The following is a 21,432-nucleotide window of genomic DNA, read 5'->3' on the forward strand; positions in this document are numbered from 1 at the left end:
AGAATATAAGTATAGCTTTTCAATATTGTTCAGATCTTGAGTCCTTGACAACATGCAAGGTCAACTAGAATTTAATTTAAATACCTTTTTATTTACAACGCAATATGGTTGACATTCTTTGTTTTCTATGTGGTATAAGAAATATTGGTACTGTAAGTACAATATGCAATCAAAGTGTGAATATTTGATTTGGGTCTTTCATGGTGGTTATTATATAATCATGCTTTAGTGTTTGGAAATGATGAAATCTTCTTTAAATATGATAAAGTAAAATGTTTTTGAAAAGTTTGCTTGTACTCATCATCATGAGACATTTTTGACCGAAAGAAGGACATTTTAATGCATATTGTCAACATTTGAGCGAAACCGTATTATGCACAGCTTCTTCCAAAGCTAAGTAAAGCTTCCAACATTGTATCTTAATATAAACCTCAGAATTTTTTCAGTTTTCTATTAAACACCTGAGATAGAGTCATACAGCACAAAAACAGACTCTTTGGTTCAATCAGTCCATGCCAAACATAATGCCAAACTAAATTAGTCCCGTCTACCTGCTCCTGGCCCATATCCCTCCAAACCTTTCCTATTCATGTATCTAATCAAATGTCTTTTAAACTTTATAATTGTCACTGCATCACTTCATCAGGAAGTTCACCCTCTGTGTAAAATATTTGCCTCTTTTATGTCTTTTTAAAATCTCTCTCCTCTCACCTTAAAAATGTGCCCCCTTGTCTTGAAAAACCCCCGACCTAGGGAAAAGACAAGTACCATTAATTCTATCTATAACTCTCAATATTTAACAAACATCTATCAGGTCGCCTCTCAACCTCCTACGCTCCAGTGAAAAAAGTCCCAGCGTATCCACCCTGTCTTTTTAACTCAAATCTTCTATACTCGGCAACATCTTGGTAAATCTCTTCTGAACCCTCTCCAGCTTGATAATATCCTTCCTATAACTGGGCGACCAGAACTGGACACAGTATTCCATAAGAGGCCTCACCGATGTCCTGTACAATTTCAACATGATTTCTCAACTCCAATACTCAATGGACTGAGCGATAAAGGCAAACATGCCAAACACCTTTTTAACTACCCTGTCTATATGTACCTGCACCCCTGGGTCCCTCTGTTCTACAACACTACCTAAGGCCCTACCATTAATTGCATAGGCTCTACCTTTGTTTGTTGTACCAAAATGCAATACCTTGCATTTATCCAGATTGAGCTCCATCTGCCATTTTTCAGCCCATTGACCCATTTGATCAAGATCTCTTTGTAATCTTAGAAAACCTCGTTCACTGTCTACTATGTCACCAATTTTGGTATCGTTCACAAACTTACTAACCATGCCTTCTATATTCTCATCTGAATCATTTATATAAATGACAAACAAAAGAGAACCCAGAACTGATCCCTGTGGAGCACCGCTGGTCACAGGCGTCCAGTCCAAAAAACAACCCTCCACCACCACTCTGTTTCCTGCTGTTAAGCCAATTATGTATCCAATTGGCAAACTCACCGTGAATCCCATGTGACCTAACTTTACTAATTAGTGTGCCGTGCAGAACCTTGTTAAAGCCTTTACTAAAATACAAACAAACAATGTCTAGTGCTCTACCATCATTAATCTTCTTGGTAACTTCCTCAAAAAACTCAAATCAAGTTTGTGAGACACAATTTTTCCAATCATGCTTGAGATGAGTTATCTAAATTTGTTTTACCTAAAACCCCTATAGGCATTCTAGCAGTTTGGACTATATCAAACTTGGATTGATCTAATGTGCTGTAAAGTTAAATCTAATGGCTGATCTTGCAAATGCTAAAAAAAAGTATTCTTGGATGCTTATGTATCAGTTTTTTATAATTCCAGTATTAATGCTAAAAATTAATGCAGTGATTTTTATTTCAGCAGACCCATGATATTATAAGATTTTCAGTATAGTCCAAACCTTGAGGCATAACACTATCTAATGAACTAAGATTACAATAATGATTCTTTATTAATGCTAAATGGACTAAAAGTTTTATCTTTCTAATTATTTCACTGATGCAGAGTTCTGCACTGAGTGGCCAGCAATGCTTGATAGTGATGAAAAATGTGAGCATCATTTCCCAATCGAAATTAGGACAACAGACTATGTTGCAGCAGGACCCTCTGTACGCAATCCCAAGGCTAGAGTGGTTACCATGACAGTAAGTGATGAATAAATGGCAAAAGGCCACAATATGTAAAACTATTTAATGTAATCTAACCAAATTGATGCTAAAAGTCCCTCCTTGATGAGAGATTTTAACAGTCAAAAAATGTGCTCCTGAGCAACATGGAGGTGTAACAAATTCGCTGTGAACTTCAGGGAACTCCTCTGCTGAAATATTATGCAGCATATCAATTTAGCTGCTTCGTTAGCAAAAATGGATGCCTACTGAACTATAGTTCCACTGCACTGCTGTCAGCTCATGATATCAACCTGTGTGTGTAATTTTCCTACCCAAGTGACCAAGGTGGAGATTATTTCTTGTGCTGAAACATCTGTGCTGTGATACTGAGTTAATAGGAAAAGTAGCTGAAATCTTCCTCATTTTCTTTCTCTTCTTTTTCTTTCCTCTTTTTATCTCACACTATCTCTGTCCCTTCCTTGCCCCTCTCTTTCTCTGGCTTTGCTTTCTGTCTCTCTCGCTTTTGCTTTCTGTCTCTCTCTTTTGTTTTCTCTCTCTCTCGCTTTTGCTTTCTCCTCCTTGCTTTCCCTTGCTCATGCTCACTTTTGCTTTTGTTATTTCTGTTTCTCTTGTTCTTTCCTCTCTTTCTCCCTCTCTCTCTGTCTCTCCCCCTCTCTCTCACTTTCTCTTCCTTCAAATTAGATATAAAACTGATTAAACCAGTGATAGCAAGGTTGTTTGTAAATAGAGCTGCCTCATTATGCAGAAAGGTTACCAAGTCGGATGTCTTAGAATCATTCTAAATAATTGTGTGCCATAGCATTGGGAAAATGACTGAAAGGAACGATTTCCTGTCACAAGTGACAATGGAACTTTGGTGAGACACATTGAGTACACACAGGGAAGGAGGTGCTAAGTAATTTAAGTTGAGGGCCAACAGCGAATAACTCCAGTGACATAAGCAAAATGAGCAAGGAAAGAGAATAGCACACAGGATCTCAAAAGTTACTAATCTCTGGATTACTCCCAGTTCCATGCACTAGTGAGTATTGGGTTAGGAAAGAGCCAGAACATCCACATTAAGTCTCATCTGTTACAAATGTGGGTCATAACATGTCTGAATAGGTTGATTTAAAAATTTCCATGCGAGTCCACCGGAATGGTTTAGGCTTTTGGAATCGGTGGGCACTGCAGTGGGCTAGGATGCATCTTCAGGCTGACATTTTGATTTGATTTAATTTTAATAACCTTTTCAGTTAACCTTTTGATTTCTTTTTGGTTCCTTGGCCACAGTATTCAATGTATATTTAAGAGTAGAATTAGGAGGAAAGTGTTGATGATTGTAATAGTGGAGAGGCTGGCTTTACCTTCCTGGGGCATTGGCACTCAGTTTGGTAGAGATGAGACCTATTTAGGAGAGATTGGTTGCAACTTTGCAATCAATACACAGTTTGCTAGTGCTGTTGGGGTGGTTTAAATCAACTCACTAGGGAGATTGGGACCAGGATGTAGCATTTGAAAGGAGAAACAAGATGCACAGAAGATGCACAATGGCAGATAGGACTAATGTAATCATGGGGTGTAAAGTGGAGTTCGAAAAAGACAGAATGTAATGTCTCTATTAGGTTTACATTGCATACAGGTAACTGTGTTTGATGTGTTGCAGGTACAAATAAGCACAATTTTTGCCCCAGCTGAGTCTGGACTCAAAAGACAGGGATACGTACTAAATATTCTAGAATCTAAAATAAAGATGGGGAATAAAAGAGAATGAGAGGTGATGGTATTGATTTCAGGAGAAGATTCCATTTCTGGAGAGAGGATTTCCTGGCGGGGTCAAGGGCAGAATCCATTTGGTTACAGTTGATGAATAGAGGTGCCATTGTACTATTTGGTGTATTCTATATGACACCAACTAGTGGGAAAGATATATAGTGGTAAATTTGCAGGGAAATTAAAGGTGCAATAATTATGCAATAGTGATAACGGTAGCTTTTATCTTAATATAGATTGGAATAGTAATAGTGCAAAGGAGGAAGAATTTCTATAAATATTCCTACAAATATACAAACTGTCTACAAAGGAAGAGTTATTGCTGGATTTGGTTCTCAGGAATGAAGTGAGTCAAGTGCCAGTATGGGAATGCTTACACAACAGTGATCATAGCTATCCTAACGTTTATTCAAAGCAGAGTATGAGACAAACCAAACAAAGGGATCTGGATAGGGAGCGAGGTAAGCTGATGGGCACACAACTACAATTAATTTTACCAGCCGCATGATAATGAGACTGGGGAAGGGAAATATAAACATTGAATGCACAAACCAACTGCCTCTATATTTCAAGATGCAACACAAGGAATATGGGACACAACCCAACAGTACAGTGTGAAATAACAAAACTATCTTAAAATGTAAATCGTTAAGGATTTACTGCGATTCAGCAGTCAATAAATCTGCGTGAACCCTTTTCAACCTCCCAACTAGGCATTGTACAGTGTTTCTTTTTAGTTTTTCTTTAAATCATCTTCAGTGATACACATATTGACCAGATATTATAGCCCTTGACTCAAACCTGAAAAGATTTGATGTTCTAGCTCTAACCATTAATTGTAACTACAAGCTAACTGAAAGATCTTGTTCTCCTAGTGCAATGTTGGAGCACCCTTGTTTTTGGAAGTAATTCATTCTTTTTCCCCAGAGTTCAACCAGATTGTCAGAAATACAATTTTTAGGATAACCTTTAAAATAATTAGGGCACTTCTGGATCACTCTGCTAATGATGTCTATTATACACAGTTTTTCTGTCCTTCCTCAGGAAATATATACACGTCTTAGAGGGAGAGCAACACAGGCTTATTAGACTGAACCCTGACTTGAGTTGTCCAGCGAGATAGGTTTTGTCCATTTAATCCCATCTTATCTGCATTTTAGAAGAATGAAATATAATTTCATTGAAATGTATAATATTCTTAGATACCTGGAGTTTATTTCCAAGGCTGAGGAATTTGGAATTAAAGATTACAGTCTCAGAAAGGAGACTGGTTTTGGCTTAAATTAGATTGTATGTTAGAGATATTGAACAAAAAAAAATGTAAATTCACATATAGCTAAAGGGTTATTAGCACTGCAACTTACATTTGAACAATGGCGTAAGTTGTTCAAGGATATTAGAGAAGTACATTTTAATTGTTTTGTAACTGACTTGGGAAACCAAACATTTGAACAGTTGAAACTGAGCAGACTAATTATCTATTCAGAATTTGCTTCTTTTCCACTACCTGTGATCTTAACCTGTAGGCAAGTGAGGCATGCAGCTAATGCTAATCAAAAGAAAACAAAGAATGGGATGCTGGAAACCAGAAACTATAACAGAAATTGCTGGGAAAACTCAGCAGCTCTGGCAGCATCTGTGGAGAGAAAGCAAAGTTCTGAAGCAGGGTCACTGGACCTGAAATGTTAACTCTGCTTTCTCTCCATAGTTGTTGCCAGACCTGCTGAGTTTTCTCAGCAAGTTCTGTTGCTAAGCTAATGGTAATACTTGTTAAAGCAGTACTTTACATTTGTAAGGTAGGCGTGATGAGGGAAAGCTATTGCGCCTGCAATTATTGGCCACAAAGCCAGAGACCAAAAGATAATGGGGTATTTTTCTTTCATGCAACCAAGAGTCACACAAGACCTCACTTCATTCCACAGGAAGATGTAACCTCTCAAAAGCTTTATTCTTTTCAACAGCTAATACCTGCTCTTTCACATTTGAGGGGCAAGGTGTACACCAGTAAAAGTTAACTTTAATCATCAAGTCTCATTTATGATAACCTATTGAAACTGGAGTTGAGGGCATTAACCTGTGGGAGCAGATTTCAATCAGCAACCCAATGTGGTAAAACCCTTTTTGTTTATTTTCATTTTATTTAGTGTGTATGTATTTGAATTGCTCATAGTGAATTCACAGAATGTGTCCATTCTTTTGTTTACTCTTCCTCTAGTACCTTGCAGAGTCTGCCTCCCTCCATCCTTCCTTTGCCCCTTGCCCTTCCCACAGCCCTCATCAAGTTCTTTGGAGTCGAGCCATTATACATATTGTTTTTTACGTGAAGAAAGAAAGCAGTTCTGACTGACTGGTGACTTTTATGAATTGGAATTAGACTGCTGTATTTTGTTTTCAATACTGGTAGGTCAGTCCTCTGAATATGGTGAATTCACAAATTGAAATGTAAAGAAGAGTAGTTGAAATCTAGAATTTTACTAAACTTGGCATCCATGAAAAGGTGAAAACATTTGTATCTAGTTCCCTTTTTTATCTTCTTTCCAAAACTAGTCCTGGGAAAGCAAACATATTTTGTTGCAAATGATATGTACTGTGATGACTACCCTAAAATACGTCAGTAAAATTGAGTTGAGGCTCAGTAACACTTATAATGGTTGTATTACTTCAAGTTTACTATGATACGTTAGTAGCCAGTGTCATTTGGAGTAAGATTAGCTTATTATTTGCAAAATAAATGGCGCATCTCTATAATTTTGATGAAATATTTTGGTGAAGCTCAAGTAAGCATTTCATTTTTGTATTTTAAAGATTAGACTCTCGAGTCTGAATTTGGATGATCATGCTAAGAAGAAATTCATTAAACTTGTAGGAAATCGATACAACAAAGACACAGATATACTTACCATTACGACAGACAGGTACAGTAACACGAAACTGATGTCAGTTATAAATGCAGTTAAGCTTATTAAGTCACTGGGGCAATATCTTTATTACAAAACAGTAAATCTAAGTATCCAGAGGGAACATCACAAAGTCCTGCAGTTTTATCCCCGCTTAGTAATACAATTGTACAATACCAAATTATCACATACATTATCAATTGTTTTGTAACAATGTGGCATTTTTGTAACTTTCTTCATACTGTCCCCTTCTAGGTTTTTTTAACCAGTTTAGCTCAGCATAATGGTTAGGGAAGAGAAGAAAATTAATTCCTATTGTGACCTCATTAATCTCTGCTTTTTAACAGTACTGCTATCTCTATCAATCCTTTTTCCTTGCCTCTATGTGGTTCATCATTGGTCCATACTTGGCTTCCTCATTTTCTTCAATTACTTTCAATATCTTTCCATGATGATATAGCACTATCCAACTGTAATTCTCTCCTGCTGTCCTCAGGTCTGTGACTGTCATTGTGCCATCAAGTTGTTTGAATGTAATGAAGTCATAGTTCCCTTTGGTTCAATGCCAGGAACATTGAAATCATACCATTTGGCTCTGACCATAAGCTCTTCACTTCTGACCCTGACTCCAAGCACTTTCTGGTAGCTTTTTCAGGCTGAGTCCAAGGATATGTATTTTAGTATCCTATTTGGTCGAGCTATTCCATTTCTTATCTATTGTCAAAACTGCTTACTCCCACCTCTGTAGCATCCCTGCCAAGAACTCTGTCCAGCCTCCACCATCACTGAAACACTTAATGTAACCTTTTGTTACTTCAAGGCTCAACTTCTCTGGAGCCTTTCTAACTGGTTTCTTGAACTGCACACAACATAAAGTATAATTTGTCAAATTCTGTTTGGCATTGCACATCAACTTGCTAACGTATCAGTTCTATTCTCGCTACTTGTTCCTGTCTTCCAAAATAGTGAATTTGAAATCTTCATCTTCATTTATGAATCTGTCTAGTCTTCATGTTTTAATCTCCCCTCCCAAAACTTACTATCTCAGAATTTGAGCGGTTTTAAGAACTGCACATGCTGGAGTCAGGGTCAACACTGTGGAGCTGGAGGAACACAGCAGCTCTGAAGAAGAGTCCCAACCTGAAACGTCGACCTTCCTACTTCTCTGATGCTGCCTGACCTGCTGTGTTCCTCCAGCTCCACCTCTCAAACTCTGTCTGCTTTTAAGTGTTTTGACTATTCTCTCAAAGGCCTGATATTGCTTTGCAGTGCCTACTCCTACCTGTCAATGTTAGAAATGTAGGTCCCTGTAATGGTCAACCAGAAGGTAGTTTCTAATCAACTTGTTCAGAGATGTTATGAAAAACTCTGTAGCAGGTGGGACTTGAACTTCAGGCTGCTGATCCAGAGGTAGAGACGCTACCACTTCCTCTGTCCCACTGCCACTGAGGCCTGGGTTCGAATATCACCTGTTCCAGAGATACGTAGTGGTGCTGTCCCTATTTATGAGCCAGGAGGCCAGGTTGAAGTCCCATCTGCTCCAGGTATATGTAAAAACATCTCTTTAGGTTGGTTAGAAAATATCTAGGGAGCTCCTGTGGTGCAGTGTTGGTGGTGTGCCTACCTCTGAGCCTCAAGGCATGATTTAAGTCCCATTTGCTTCAGAGATGTGTCATGCACATCTGAATAGGTTGCTATAGCTGGAGGAAAAAAGAGCTGATCTCTTGAGGGTCTTCGTAGTACAGTGGTAGCATCCCTACCTCTGGGTATAAAACCTGAGTTCAAAATATTTAAAGGGCCTTTATGGCCCAGTGGTAGTCTCTCTACTTCTGAACCTGATGGGCTGAGTTCAAATCCCACCAGCTCCAAAGGCGTGTCAAAACTTATCTGAGCAGGTTGTTTTAAAAATAAGAAAAGCTAAGCTCTTACCCAGTAGGATGTTGACTTCTGGACGGGAAAGGGTGGAAACTAGAATTGTGTTAAACTGAAGATTTACAACAAAACCCTTGGAGAGAAAAAAAACTGTCTTCAGCTGCCTAGTTCGGCATACAGATATTGGTCTGTTAAACACTGCCAGCAAAGTTTTTTTCAATCTGTTGCTTCAACCATGCTTATTCTCCTCTCTCGTCTCTCTTCACAATACTTGATGTTCAATTCTATTCATTGAGGGACCTTGAAACTTCTTACAAATGCTGTGAAAAATAGAAATACCTGTAAGAAATAACTACATACAGAATTAATAAATTGAATGAGGAAGGGAGTAATTTGAACGTGAAGAAATCAGAAATAAAGGAGAAATAAAGGAAAAACAAAAGTGAAAAGTGAAGCCACAGAAATAAGGAAGGAAAGTTGAAGTTTGAGTAAGTGGAGAGATTAGCTTCTGTTTCGAGCTATTACATTTTAACCAAAAAGCCTGCTTTTACTTGATGAGCTTTGCTACTTAGAGTGATTACTGAAGAACTGTATACAAAATATTTTAGTATGCTTCACTAAATAAAGTTCCTTTCTTAAACATAAAAATTGTCATTGGAAGGAGTAGCTTGACTTTTTAAAAGTGATTTTAATATTACATATCAGTTACAAATACTAAATACTTTTCTTTCAGATGCCCACTGCGGCGGCAGAATTATGATTATGCCATGTATTTGCTCACTGTTTTGTACCATGAGTCATGGGTAAGTTAACTTATTTTGGAGAACTGGCCATCTTTTGACATACCAAACTTTTTTTTTACAATTTTTTACAATTTTCCAAAATGAAATTGAGAAAATCTTTGTGTATAGTGCAAAAAGTAGCTTTGCTTCATGCTTTTGTTACTGTTTATCTTGGTGTTGTTTGTATGAAGTTGTGGGTGTTGCTGACCAGGCTGGCAACTTTTTAATCATTCATGGGATGTGGCATTGTTAGGTGGGCTATCATTTATTGCCCATTATCAGTTGCCCTTCAAAAGGGCAATATCCAGGCTTGAGCTGACAAGTGGCAAGCAACATTCATGCCACATCAATGCCAGGCAATGACCATCTCCAATAATAGACAATCTAACCAGTGCCCCTGACGTTCCATGGTGTGATCATCACTGACTCCCCACTGTCAATATTCTTGGAATTACCATTGGCCAGAAGTTCAACTGGACGTGCCATATAAATACAATGGCTACAAGAACAGGTCAGAGGCTAGGAATACTGTGGCACCTAACTCACCTTCTGACTCCCAAAGCCTGTTCACTATCTGCAAGGCACAAGTCAGGAGTGTGATGGAATACTCTCCACTTGCCTGGATGGGTGCAGCTCCAACAACACACAGGAACGTTGACACCATCCAGGAAAAGCAGCCCATTTGATTGGCACCACATCCATAAGCATTCACCCCCTCCACCACTGAGGCTCAGTACACACTGCATCTTGCAGATAGTATCAGCAAAGCAGAAATTCACCAAAGAAAGACAGCCACAAACAAGAAAAACCCACAACCAATTCAGTCTAGAAGGACAAGGGCAGCAGATACATGGAAACACCATCACCTGCAAGTTCCCCTCTAAGCCACTCACCATTCTGACTTGGAAACATATTGCCAGTCTTTCAGGGTCGCTGGGTCAAAATTCTGAAATTCCCTCCCTAATGGCATTGTGGGTCGACCTACCCCACATGGACTGCAATGGTTCAAGAATGGAGCTCACCACAATCTTCTCGAGGGTATTTGGGGATGGGCAATTCATGCTGGCAAGCCAGCAATGCCCACGTCCCAAAAGTGAAGATAAAAAAAGTGGTGGTAAGCTGCCTTCTTGAACTGCTGCAGTCCATTGGTTTCAAGTCACCACAATTCTGTTAGGGAGAGAGTTCCAGGATTTTGACCCAGCGCTAAAGGAATGGTGATAGATTTCCAAATTAGGATGATGAGGGAACTTGCTAGTGGTATTGTTCCCATGCATCTGATACCATTGACCTTCCAGTCGAAAGGGTTTGTGGTTTGAAAGGGGCTGTCTAAGGAACCTTGGTGAATTTCTGTGTTGGATTGAGTAGATGGTATGCATTGTGCATCAGTGATGGAAGGAGCTGATGTTTGTGGATGTGTTGCTAGTCAAGTGGGCTGCTTTGTTTTGGATTGTTTTGAGCTTCTTGAGTGTTGTTGGAATTGCACTCATTCAGGCAAGTGAGGAGTTTTCAATCACACTCCTGACTTGGGCCTTGTAGATGGTGGAAACCTTGAGGGAGTCAGGAGGTGAGTTAGTTACTCACCACAGTAGTCCTAATTCCTGTTCTTGTAGCCAAAATATCTATATGGCTAGTCCAGTTCATTTTCTGGATAATATGTGGCCAGGATAATATGTGGCCATGATCATCCAGGGGATTCGGTGCTGATAATGCCGTTGAATGTCAAGAGAAAATAGTTAGATTCTTGCTTGTTTGAGATGTCATTACCGGGCACTTGTGTGGTGGAAATAATACTTGCCAGCCTAAATCTAGGTATTGTCCAGGTTTTGCTGCATTTGGACATGCACTGTTTCAATACCTGAGAAGTCATGAATGGTGCTGAACATTGTGCAATCTTCAGTGAGCATTCCCACTTCTGTTATGTGAGGGTAGATAATTGATGAAGCAGCTGAAGATGTTTTGGCCTCGGACATTACCCTGAGAAACTCCTGTGGAGATGTCCTGGAGTTGAGATGACTGAGCTCCAGTAATCATAACCATCTTCTTTTTGTGCCAGATTTGGCTCCAGTCATAGCAGAATTTTCTCTTGGTTCCCATTGACTCCACTTTTATGTGGATACATGATGCTACACATAATCAAATCCAGCCTTTGATGTCAAGGACAGTCATTCTCACCTCATTTCTAGAATTTGTCTCTCTTGTCCATGTTTGAACTAAAGCTTTAATGAGGTCAGTTCCTGACCCGCCCTGGTAAAACCCAGATCATTAATTTAAGATAACAAGGTGTAGAGCTGGATGAACACAGCAGGCCAAGCAGCATCATAGGAGCAGGATAAGCAAGTACTGCTTGATAGCATTAGTAGACTAAAAGGGTGCTAATGTCTTGGTTCAATTTGCCACAAAGATTGTAGGTTGTCTTTGAGTTTAATTGTGCTGCTGCTTGTGGCCCACGCCAGTTTTTCCCCAGTGTTAAATTGTTAAATCTTTTCAATCAGGTTTAGCAAACAACACAATATAAGATAGTCTCAATGTAAAGACAGGATTTTACGTCCACAAGATCAATGCAGTGGTCCCTCGAAGGAGTTCTTGCCTGTGTTTGATCTGTTGACACAAGATTTGATTGATTTATTGTTGTCACATGTATTGAAATACAATGAAAAGTGTTTAATTGCTTCAGGGTAGCAGAACAGTCTGCAGAATACAGTGTTATTGCCACAGTGAAGGTGCAGAGAGAAAGATCAGAATTAATGTTTGAGAGGTCCATCCAAAAACCTGATAACAGCGGGGAAGAAGCTGTTCTTGAATATATTCTTTTGTGTATTTAAACTTTTATATCTTCTGCCTGAAAGAAGAGGGTGGAAGAGAGTATAAAAACTGAGAGAACTGCGGATGCTGTAAATCAGGAACAAAAACAAATTTGCTGGAAAAGCTCAGAAAAAATCATAGTTAACGTTCTGAGGAAGGGTCACCGGACCCGAAACGTTAACTGATTTTTTTTTCTTCACGGATGCTGCCAGACCTGCTGAGCTTTTCCAGCAACTTTGTTTTTGTTGTGGAAGAGAGTATATCTGGGGTGGGAGGAGTCTTTGATTACACTGATTTCCTTTCTGAGGCAGCGGGAAGTACAGATGGAGTCAATGGATGGAAAGCTAGTTTGCATGATGCACTAGACTGTTCATGACTCTGTAATTTCTTGCAGTCTTGAGAAGAGCAGTTGCCATACCATGCTGTGATGCACCCAGATAGGATGCTTTCTATGGTGCATCTGTAAAAATTGGTAAGAGTACTTGTGGACGTGCCAACTTCCTTAGTCTCCTGGGGAAGTAGACTATGCTTTGTGCTTTCTTGACTGTTGCGTTGATGTGGGTGGACCAGGACAGATTGTTGGTGATCATCACTCCCAGGAACCTGACGCTCTTGACCATCTCCACCTCCATACCATTGATGCGGACAAGGGCATGCCCTACACTCACTTCTTCAATGACCAGCTACTCCATTTTGCTGTCAGTGGAGAGATTGTTGTCTTTACATCATCATATGCTGTCTCATGGTTGTTGAGATCTGACCTACAAAAGTAGTGTTGTCAGCAAACTTGTAAATGGAGTTCAGGTGGAATTTGGCCACACAGTAGTGAGTGTATAAGGAGTATAGTAGAGGGCTGAGTACACAGCCTTGCGGGGCACCGGTGGTGAGGATTATGATAGAGGAAGGTTTGTCACCAGTTCTTACTGACTGCAGTCTATTGGTCAGGAAGTTGAGGATCCAGTTACAGTGGGGGAAGCTGAGACGTAAGTCTCAGACTTTAGAGATGAGTTTGTTTGGAATTATGGTGTTAAATGTGGAACTGTCGTCAATAAGTAGGAGCCTGACGTAGGTATCATTGTTATCCAGAAGTTCCAGGGATGAATGTAGGGCCAGGGAGATGGCATCTGCTGTGAACCTGTTATGCAGTAGGCAAATTGCAAAGGATCAAGCCAGTTTGGTAGGTGGAGTTGATGTGAGCCATGACTAACCTCTTGAAGCGCTTCATAACTATGGAGGTCAGAGCCACCGGGCAGTAGTCATTGAGGGACGCTGCATGATTTTTCTTCGGATCAGGATGATGGTAGTCTTCTCGAAACAGGTGGGGACTTAAGGTCGCAGCAGGGAGAGATTAAAGATCTTAATGAATACTCCCAACAGCTGGTTTGCACAGGATCTGAGTGCACAACCGGGGACTCCATTCGGGTCAGTCACTTTCCGTGGATTCATTCTCAAGAAGGCCGATTTAACATCTGTGATGGTGACCTTGGGTACAGGTGCATCAGAGGCTGTTGGGGTCTAGAATTAATGTTGGGGAGCTCGGGGCAATTCCCTCTCAACTGTACACCACTATGCCACCACTTAAGTGTCTTGTCAAGACAGACTCTGAGATGATTTTTCCAGGAAATTGTGTGTAAGGTATGATTTCTGTGAGTATGACATTTAGGCTGTCACTTGACTACTCTGTGTCACAGCTCTCATAATTTTGGCACTCATCCCCAGATGTTAGGAAGGAGGACTTTGCAGCAACTTTCCCGCAGTTATTTCCAGTGTTTTAGTCAATGGCAGATGGTCTGTCTGACTTCATTCCTTCCTTGAAGCTTTTTTTAGTGGTTTGTACAATTGAGTGGCTTGTTAGGCCATTTCAGAGGGCATTTGAGAGTCAATCACATTGCTGTGGTTCTGGAGTCACATACGCATCAGACCAGATAAGGACAGTAGTTTACTCTTCCTAAAGAACATTAGTGAACCAGTTGGGTTTTATGCCGATTGACAATGCATTCATAATCATCATTAGACTTTTAATTCGAGATTTTTGTTGAATTCAAATTCCACTATCTGCCATGGTGCAATTCGAACTTGGATCCTCAGGATATAACCTGGATTACTAGTCTAGTTATCCACTGAATGGGCATTTGTTAACCATTTTAATTGTCCTTGAACTGAACTTGTTAGGCCATTTCAGGGAACATTTAAGAGTTAATCGCATGGCTGTGGTTGTGGAGTCACATGTAGGCCAAACCAGAGAAAGATGACATATTTCCTTCTGCAAATGAATTTTGAGCAACAACGGTTACATAATCGTCATTCAACCAGCTTTTAATTCCAAATATTTTCCTTCATTCAAATTTCACCAGCTGCCATTGTGTGATTCAAACCTATGCCCCAGATCGTTAGCCTTAATCTTTGAATTACTACTTCAGTGACGTGACCACGTGCCACAGCCTTCCCTAAATGCTAGCGAAACTACTTAAAGAATATTATTTTGCACCTGAGTTGTAATATATTTGTGTTCAAAGAGCTAAATGCTAAGTACCAAAACTTCCAGGCTAACCAAGTACTTGTAATACAGGCAAGTCTTTTTTCTCCCTTTCTAATGATGTACTTCTAAATTCAATGTCACTACATTTTCAAGGTCCATTGCTATAAGTGCATGAACACTGTGATCTTTTATTACTGATAAGAAAAGCCATTACCCCAGTGGCAGGTGGAAATTTTCAATGCCAGCAATGTATTAATGGTGAAAGATTAGGAGATGACTTGTTTATTAACGGGAGACAAACTCTTCATTCTTCTGACTATAATGTTACTTGGATGGGGAAACCAGGTCATCCGATATTTTCATGTTGTGTGTGTTGTATTCTGAACACGCAGGAAAGCCTTTGGTGAAATGGCTAGCTTCTGTTACCTTTCAGATCTAATATCAATAGTTAATGGAGGTGTCAATCAGTCCTAATTGCGTTTGATTTTTATGAAACATTAATGAGCCTGTGACATATTTGATTTTCCATGGTCAATGCGATCTCTTTCCAACTAGCTTGCAGATGAGTTGAAATGTTTTGTTACAGGAGCTGCACCTGTCTGATGTTACTGAGCATGAGTACTGTTAAATAATTGCACTATTTAGACATTAGTTATTGTAGTAAGCTGTTCAATAAGAATTGGTACAGTCATAATCCATGAGTTGATTGCCTAGTTGACAAAATACCAACATGCTGTAGTGAGTGGAACTTTACACTTTTTTCATCACCCAGTAATATGAGAATCCAGCCCACATGGTGTTCCACAAAAGAATGGATTTCTCAGTGATATTCCAAACATTGCAATAATCAATATTAGTAGCTTCAACTGTAAAGATTGGTTTGGGATACATTAAATGCCAAATAATATCAAGTAAAAAATCAAATTACAGGAAACTAAATTGCTCTCCTCTTGGAAAATATGGGCTTCATTGTGTATGTCAATTTATGTAAATTTGAAATAATACAAGCAATATCTGAAGTTAATAATAGAAGTAATACAATTCCTATGCTTATTTACATCAGAAAATCAGATTATTTGTAGAAAGGAACTTGAAGTGAGGCAGCTTTTAATAAATCTGAAGGAAACGTTTGCAACTTTAATTATGACAGATTGTACATTCAGGAACTGAGAAACATTTATCTCAGCTGATCTTCATTTTCCTATTTTGCTGCATTACTACGTGTGCCAAACCTAAATCCATGAAGAATCATTTCTCATTTAAAGTTTTTCTTCATGGCTCATGCTCAATTTCATTCCGGGAAATCTGCTAAAACTTTGTAAATTTCCTCCCTTTGGGACAGCGCATGATGAATAATGGCTATTTTATTTGTGTTACATTTTATAGTTTAGTTTGAAATATATGCTTGCTGGCTGTGTGCATTTCTGCTTATTGAAGTGTTCAAGAATGTAAACCACTCCATTGCTGATTTAGTGCTATGATTAAAATAATAAATTGTGAGCCTTGAGACAAGTATCCACACCATACCTAAAAGTTTTTGGTTCATAAATGCACTACGTTGTCCAGAAGGTCTCTTGGAGCATGAGTTATGAGATTTGGGAAGCGGTTAAGCTTGTAATAGAGCCAATAAATTGAACTTTTACAAGTATTTCTGTGCATCCTCGACCAGATGCTTGTATTCTTTTTGTACATTCTGGGAGGGATGCACCGGATGTAAAATTGCTCTAACCAGTTTTGCATCGAAAGAATGGGTTGCAGCTTTATGGTTTTGGCAAACATTTCTGTGTAATACACAGCTAGGAAGTGACCTTACATTATTAACTTTAAGCACTGTCTGTATCAGTGCTTTGAAGCGGAACTTAATTTTCCAAATTAAAAGCTGTATTTAAATTCTAACCAATTTAGTATCAAAGCCTTTAATTGTATTTTTATTGTCTTGGATTATTTTAGACTTTACAAAGATGGGGTCATTTTATTGAATTATACAACATAGAAACAGGCCCTTCTGTCAGCCATGTCTATGCCAAACAATAAACACCAAACTATAGTCATCCCATTTACCTGTACTTGGTCCATAGCTTACTGTGCCTTGGTATTTTAAGTGATCATCTAGATGAGTCTTAAATGTTACAAGAATACCTGCCTCCACCACTGTCTTAGACAGCATGTTCCATATTTCTACCACTTGGGTGAAAAATATTTCCTTAGATCCTCTCTAAACCACTTACTCCTCACTTTAAACTTTTGGTCTTAGACATGCCTGCATGAAGAAAAGATTCTCTCAATTTACCCCATCTATGCATCTCATAATTTTGTACACTTGAATCAGACCAAATCCGCATCCCCCACCACCACCACTGCTCAAGCCTCCTGTGCTCCAGAGGAAAACCAATCCAGCCTATCCAGTCTCTCCTTATAACTGAGATTTTCCATCCCAGGCAACTCTGTTGAATCTCTCTCCAGTGCGATCACATCTTTCTGATAGCATGGCGACCAGAACTGCATGTTGTATTCCATCTGTGAGCTCTATAAGTTGTTTTATAAGGTTGCAACATGACTTCTCTGTTCCTAAATTCTGCGTCCTGGCTACTGAAGGCAAGCATCTGTATGTTTTCTTTATCACCCTAAAAACAGGAACTGACACCTTCAGGGATCTATGGACTTGTACACCAAAGTCCCCTTGTTCCTCAGTACTACCTAGCAACATACCATTCATTGTGTAAATCCTTGTCTATGAAACCTCCCAAACTGCAACACCACCTACTTATCAGGATGAAATTCCATCTGCCATTGCACTGCCCAGTTTACCAGTTGATCAATATCACACTAGTTAAGGGGAATGTTCTGTGAAAAGATGTTTTGATATTTTGGATAAATCAAAAGGACTTGTGCCATATACAAATTTTGCTGTGTAACCTCAGCTATATGAAGAGCTTCTACACATTAGGATTACTAATCGTAAAAATAATCTTCAGCATGTAATAACAACCCTTTCAGATAATGAACTGAAGTTCAGTGAAGATCACAGTCGATTTTTGACTCAGTGCCTTTAATACCTCTGGACAACAAAAACATAGCTATCTCTGCTTTAAATATATCCACTCTCTTCTGGAAAGCAAAAAGTCACACACTATAAATAGGAAAACTAATCTACTTTTTAAAGGTTTTCCAAGGATGATTACTTTCTTTGGTGGTATTCTGCATTTAATTCTTTTTCCAACCTCCACTTGGTCCAGGAAAACTGTTGCTCAGTCCCTCTCCAGGAGTATTGGATGTCTGTTTAATAGACAATATAAATTATATTTGTGAAGTGATAGTATTGGTTGTGCTTAAACGAGATAATTCAGTGCTGTAGTTCAGAATGTAAACTGCTACAAAGTTAATATTTAGTTAATAGTGCTTTTAGTCTTCTTATGGTGGAAGTCATTAGTCATGAAATCTTGTCATCCTTTCACGTATAAACTGGAAGTTTGAATTTCTTTTTAACATCTGTCGAGCTGTACAGACAGTATAATAGTATAGATTTTCATTATCTGTACTTAAAGGCATTTGATCCTGTGTCTTGACAGTGTTATTTTTTGTACTTTGGTCTCCAAATCTTTTAACAATTTGGAAGCTAAGCTGGTTATACTGTATTGCCAATCTTGGTTGCAATTCTAATCTAGTACTTTGCTGCATTGCTTACGTGTGAATCACGCAATGTGAGAGCTCTGAACCAAATTATATTACCAAATATCTACTCCCAAATAGTTATTTTTCTTTAATGTTTAAACAGCATGAATGGAAATGCCAGCAACAATTGATACAGGGGAACACTACAACCAGCGGGTTTCCTTCGAAGCTACTAACCATTCCAAGTTAGAAATAGATCACCATTCCTGACTCAAATTCCTAGAACTCCCTCCCTAATAGCATTATAGATCTACCTACAGCAAATGGACTGCAACAGTTCAAAAAGGCAGCTCACCGCCACTTTCTCAAGTCTAACAAGCAATGGGCAATAAAGGATGCATTACAAAAAATAAATTTAAAAGCTTCCAAAAAACATTTAATAAGACTCTGCCTAAGTTTATAATGTGCCTATAAATCCAGTAAATGATCGAAAGCTGTGTGGAGTTAAGATTGTGTTGTAGCAAGAAATAAAAGATGCCCACAGTGAAGTTCTTTATACTGCTGCATTTTTGAGTTATATAGAAAAGCACAACTTTCATGTTAAACTGTGTTTTTTTTTAATCTGTGTGCTCACACTTTCACTTGGTTAAACGTGATGAAAAGGCAGACTGGGTAAGGGTGAGAACAAGTTTAAAATCCCATAAACATAATACTTTTCTGTTCCTGCAAAGTTGAAACCACTATTACACTGCAGGAGTGGCAGAATAACTGTCCCATTAATATGGCACAATTTAGCATGAAGGTATTTAAATGTCATTGTAACGTCATTTCATGTAATAGCAATTTAGAGAAAGTCATGATTGTTCTGATTCTAATTGTTTATTCATTGATTTTTCTTTTCCAAAAACCTTTAAAATCTGTTTTGACGATCTTCAAATTTCAGGGAATAATATTGAACAGTAAATACCCTTTAAACTGCTATTTCTGATGGTTTAACAAACCATTGCAAGTAGGTCCATTATTGTTGCAATAGTCCTTGCTTTTTTTTATTGACTTGGAAAAATGTATCAGAAACTGCATCCTATTAACTTTTCCTTGCAATATGAAAGCTTATGTAGGAGCAGCACTAAAGAGAAAAGGCATTTCATTGAACTACTTGCAAATCTTAAATTCAACCGTACATTTATCTTCAGTCTATCAATTTGTTTATTATCAATTACAAATCTTAACTTGTAGTTCTGATTTTAGTTCATTTGCATGTTCCTTATTTTCATCTGCATTTCCATAATGGTTTTAATTTAGTTCATATATCCAGTCTTGTACTTCAACCTATAATTGGATCTCCTCTGACAATATTTTTAGATTGTTTTGTTAAGGTCAAACCATTCTGATGGTATAGAAATACAGTACTTACCTTCTGAAAAATCAATCACATCATCATCATGTTATTGCCTTTCTTCTTCCCAGAAAACTGAAGCATGGGAATTGGACAAAACAGAAGCTGATATGGATGAATATATTTGGGAGAACAGTCAATCTGAGAAAAATGCTTTGGATACAATCTTTAGAATGAGAAAAGCTGAAAAATTACCAGTTTCAAAGGAAGACATAATTAGCTCCCCAGAAGTCCACAATTACAAGCTATCTGTGGTGAATATTAAAAATGTAGGAGAAACAGAAAATGGCATTTCACAATATAAAGAATCTGTAAAGAAACTGCTAAATTTGCAGATTGCAGCATAATCAAGGGCACTGCACAGACTTTGTTTAAAAATCTTATTTAAGTTACAGGTGTACAAGTAAAACATCTATAAAGAAAGTGTTATTTGCTAATTTCTGAACAAACTTATTTTAATTTTCACAGATCTGTTTGTATGGAAAGTATGTCAATTCTGTGAATAAAATTTGTTCTTTCTCGTTATTTGTTTACCCCCTGTCTACCCATGTATGAGGCTAGCCATCTAAAGTTTAACTCCAAGTGATGATGCCTTGCCACTGATTTTGTCAGGACACTTTCTAACTAATTCAACCCGCAGTCTTCTACTCAACGTTTTAAATTTCACTTCCTCTTTGACAACAAGACCACTTCCCTGCATTTCTGCAGTGTTTCCTACATTGACACCTAGTTTGCTGAAACCATCTATGCCTTATCATCCATACAATTCACTTTTGCCATTTTTTTGGGCCTTGTATGCATCATAACTCGCAATTTATCCAAAATTAAAACCACCTATAGTCCTTTCTTTACCACGCCTGCCCTTGGTGTATTAAATTTATTACACATCATATCTGAATGTGCACCTTCCTCTGTATAATCACGGCAGACTCCTACCCCTATACTCTTCAATCCTCAGATTCCTTCCATGTACTCACTCCCATTTCTATACCGCCCTATGAGGAAGAGCATTCATCAACTTCAGCCTTATGAGAACTAACTCCTAAACCTTCCACCCCTCAACTTCTCTGTCCAACTTTTAAATTCCTTTACAAAATGCATTATTTTGATCTTGCCCTTTATTGATCTAATTATACTGCAGAAGAAAAGGCTGTTGATTGGTTGATAAATGATATGGCCATGGAAAAAGCAAAGGGAAACTATCGTGTCCCCAGCCTCCAAGCTAATTCAACAAGGCAAAGGGCTTGAATATATCTCTTGTAGAAATTGTCCCCCTGTGTATAAAGATACATTACTTTCTAACAAAGATGAGCCCTGTTATCTCAACCAACTAACTTAAATTTGTTGTTCGTGTAGCTGTTAGTACACTCGTGATTTTTCACGACATCAATAGAGTCATACAGCATGAAAACAGACCCTTCGGTCCAACTCATCTGCACTGACCAGCCATCCCGATCTGACCTAGTCTCATTTGCCAGCATTTGGCCCATATCCCTCTAACAGTTCCTATTCATATACCCATCCAGATTCCTTCCTCTAGCAGCTCCTTCCATACACAAACCACCCTCTGCGTGAAAAAGTTACCCCTCAGGTCCTTTATAAATCTTTCCCCTCTCACCTTGAACCTATGTCCTCTAGTTTTGGACTCGCCCACCTGAGGAA

General features: G+C 38.6%; 1 protein-coding gene across 1 annotated transcript in view; it reads left to right on the forward strand.

The window, feature by feature from the left end:
- Positions 1 to 20,295, forward strand: part of mrps35 (mitochondrial ribosomal protein S35) — a 30,603-nt gene extending 10,308 nt beyond the window's left edge. Inside the window, exons 5-8 of the mRNA XM_020515368.2 lie at positions 2,054 to 2,193; positions 6,736 to 6,845; positions 9,433 to 9,502; positions 19,842 to 20,295. Of these exons, the coding sequence (XP_020370957.1) occupies positions 2,054 to 2,193; positions 6,736 to 6,845; positions 9,433 to 9,502; positions 19,842 to 20,117 (596 nt within the window). The 3' untranslated portion in view covers positions 20,118 to 20,295. The remainder of the gene's footprint in view (positions 1 to 2,053; positions 2,194 to 6,735; positions 6,846 to 9,432; positions 9,503 to 19,841) is intronic.
- The last annotated feature ends 1,137 nt before the right edge of the window (positions 20,296 to 21,432 follow it).

This window comes from Rhincodon typus, chromosome 18 (genome assembly GCF_021869965.1).
Source record: "Rhincodon typus isolate 14 chromosome 18, sRhiTyp1.1, whole genome shotgun sequence".
NCBI lineage: Eukaryota > Metazoa > Chordata > Chondrichthyes > Orectolobiformes > Rhincodontidae > Rhincodon > Rhincodon typus.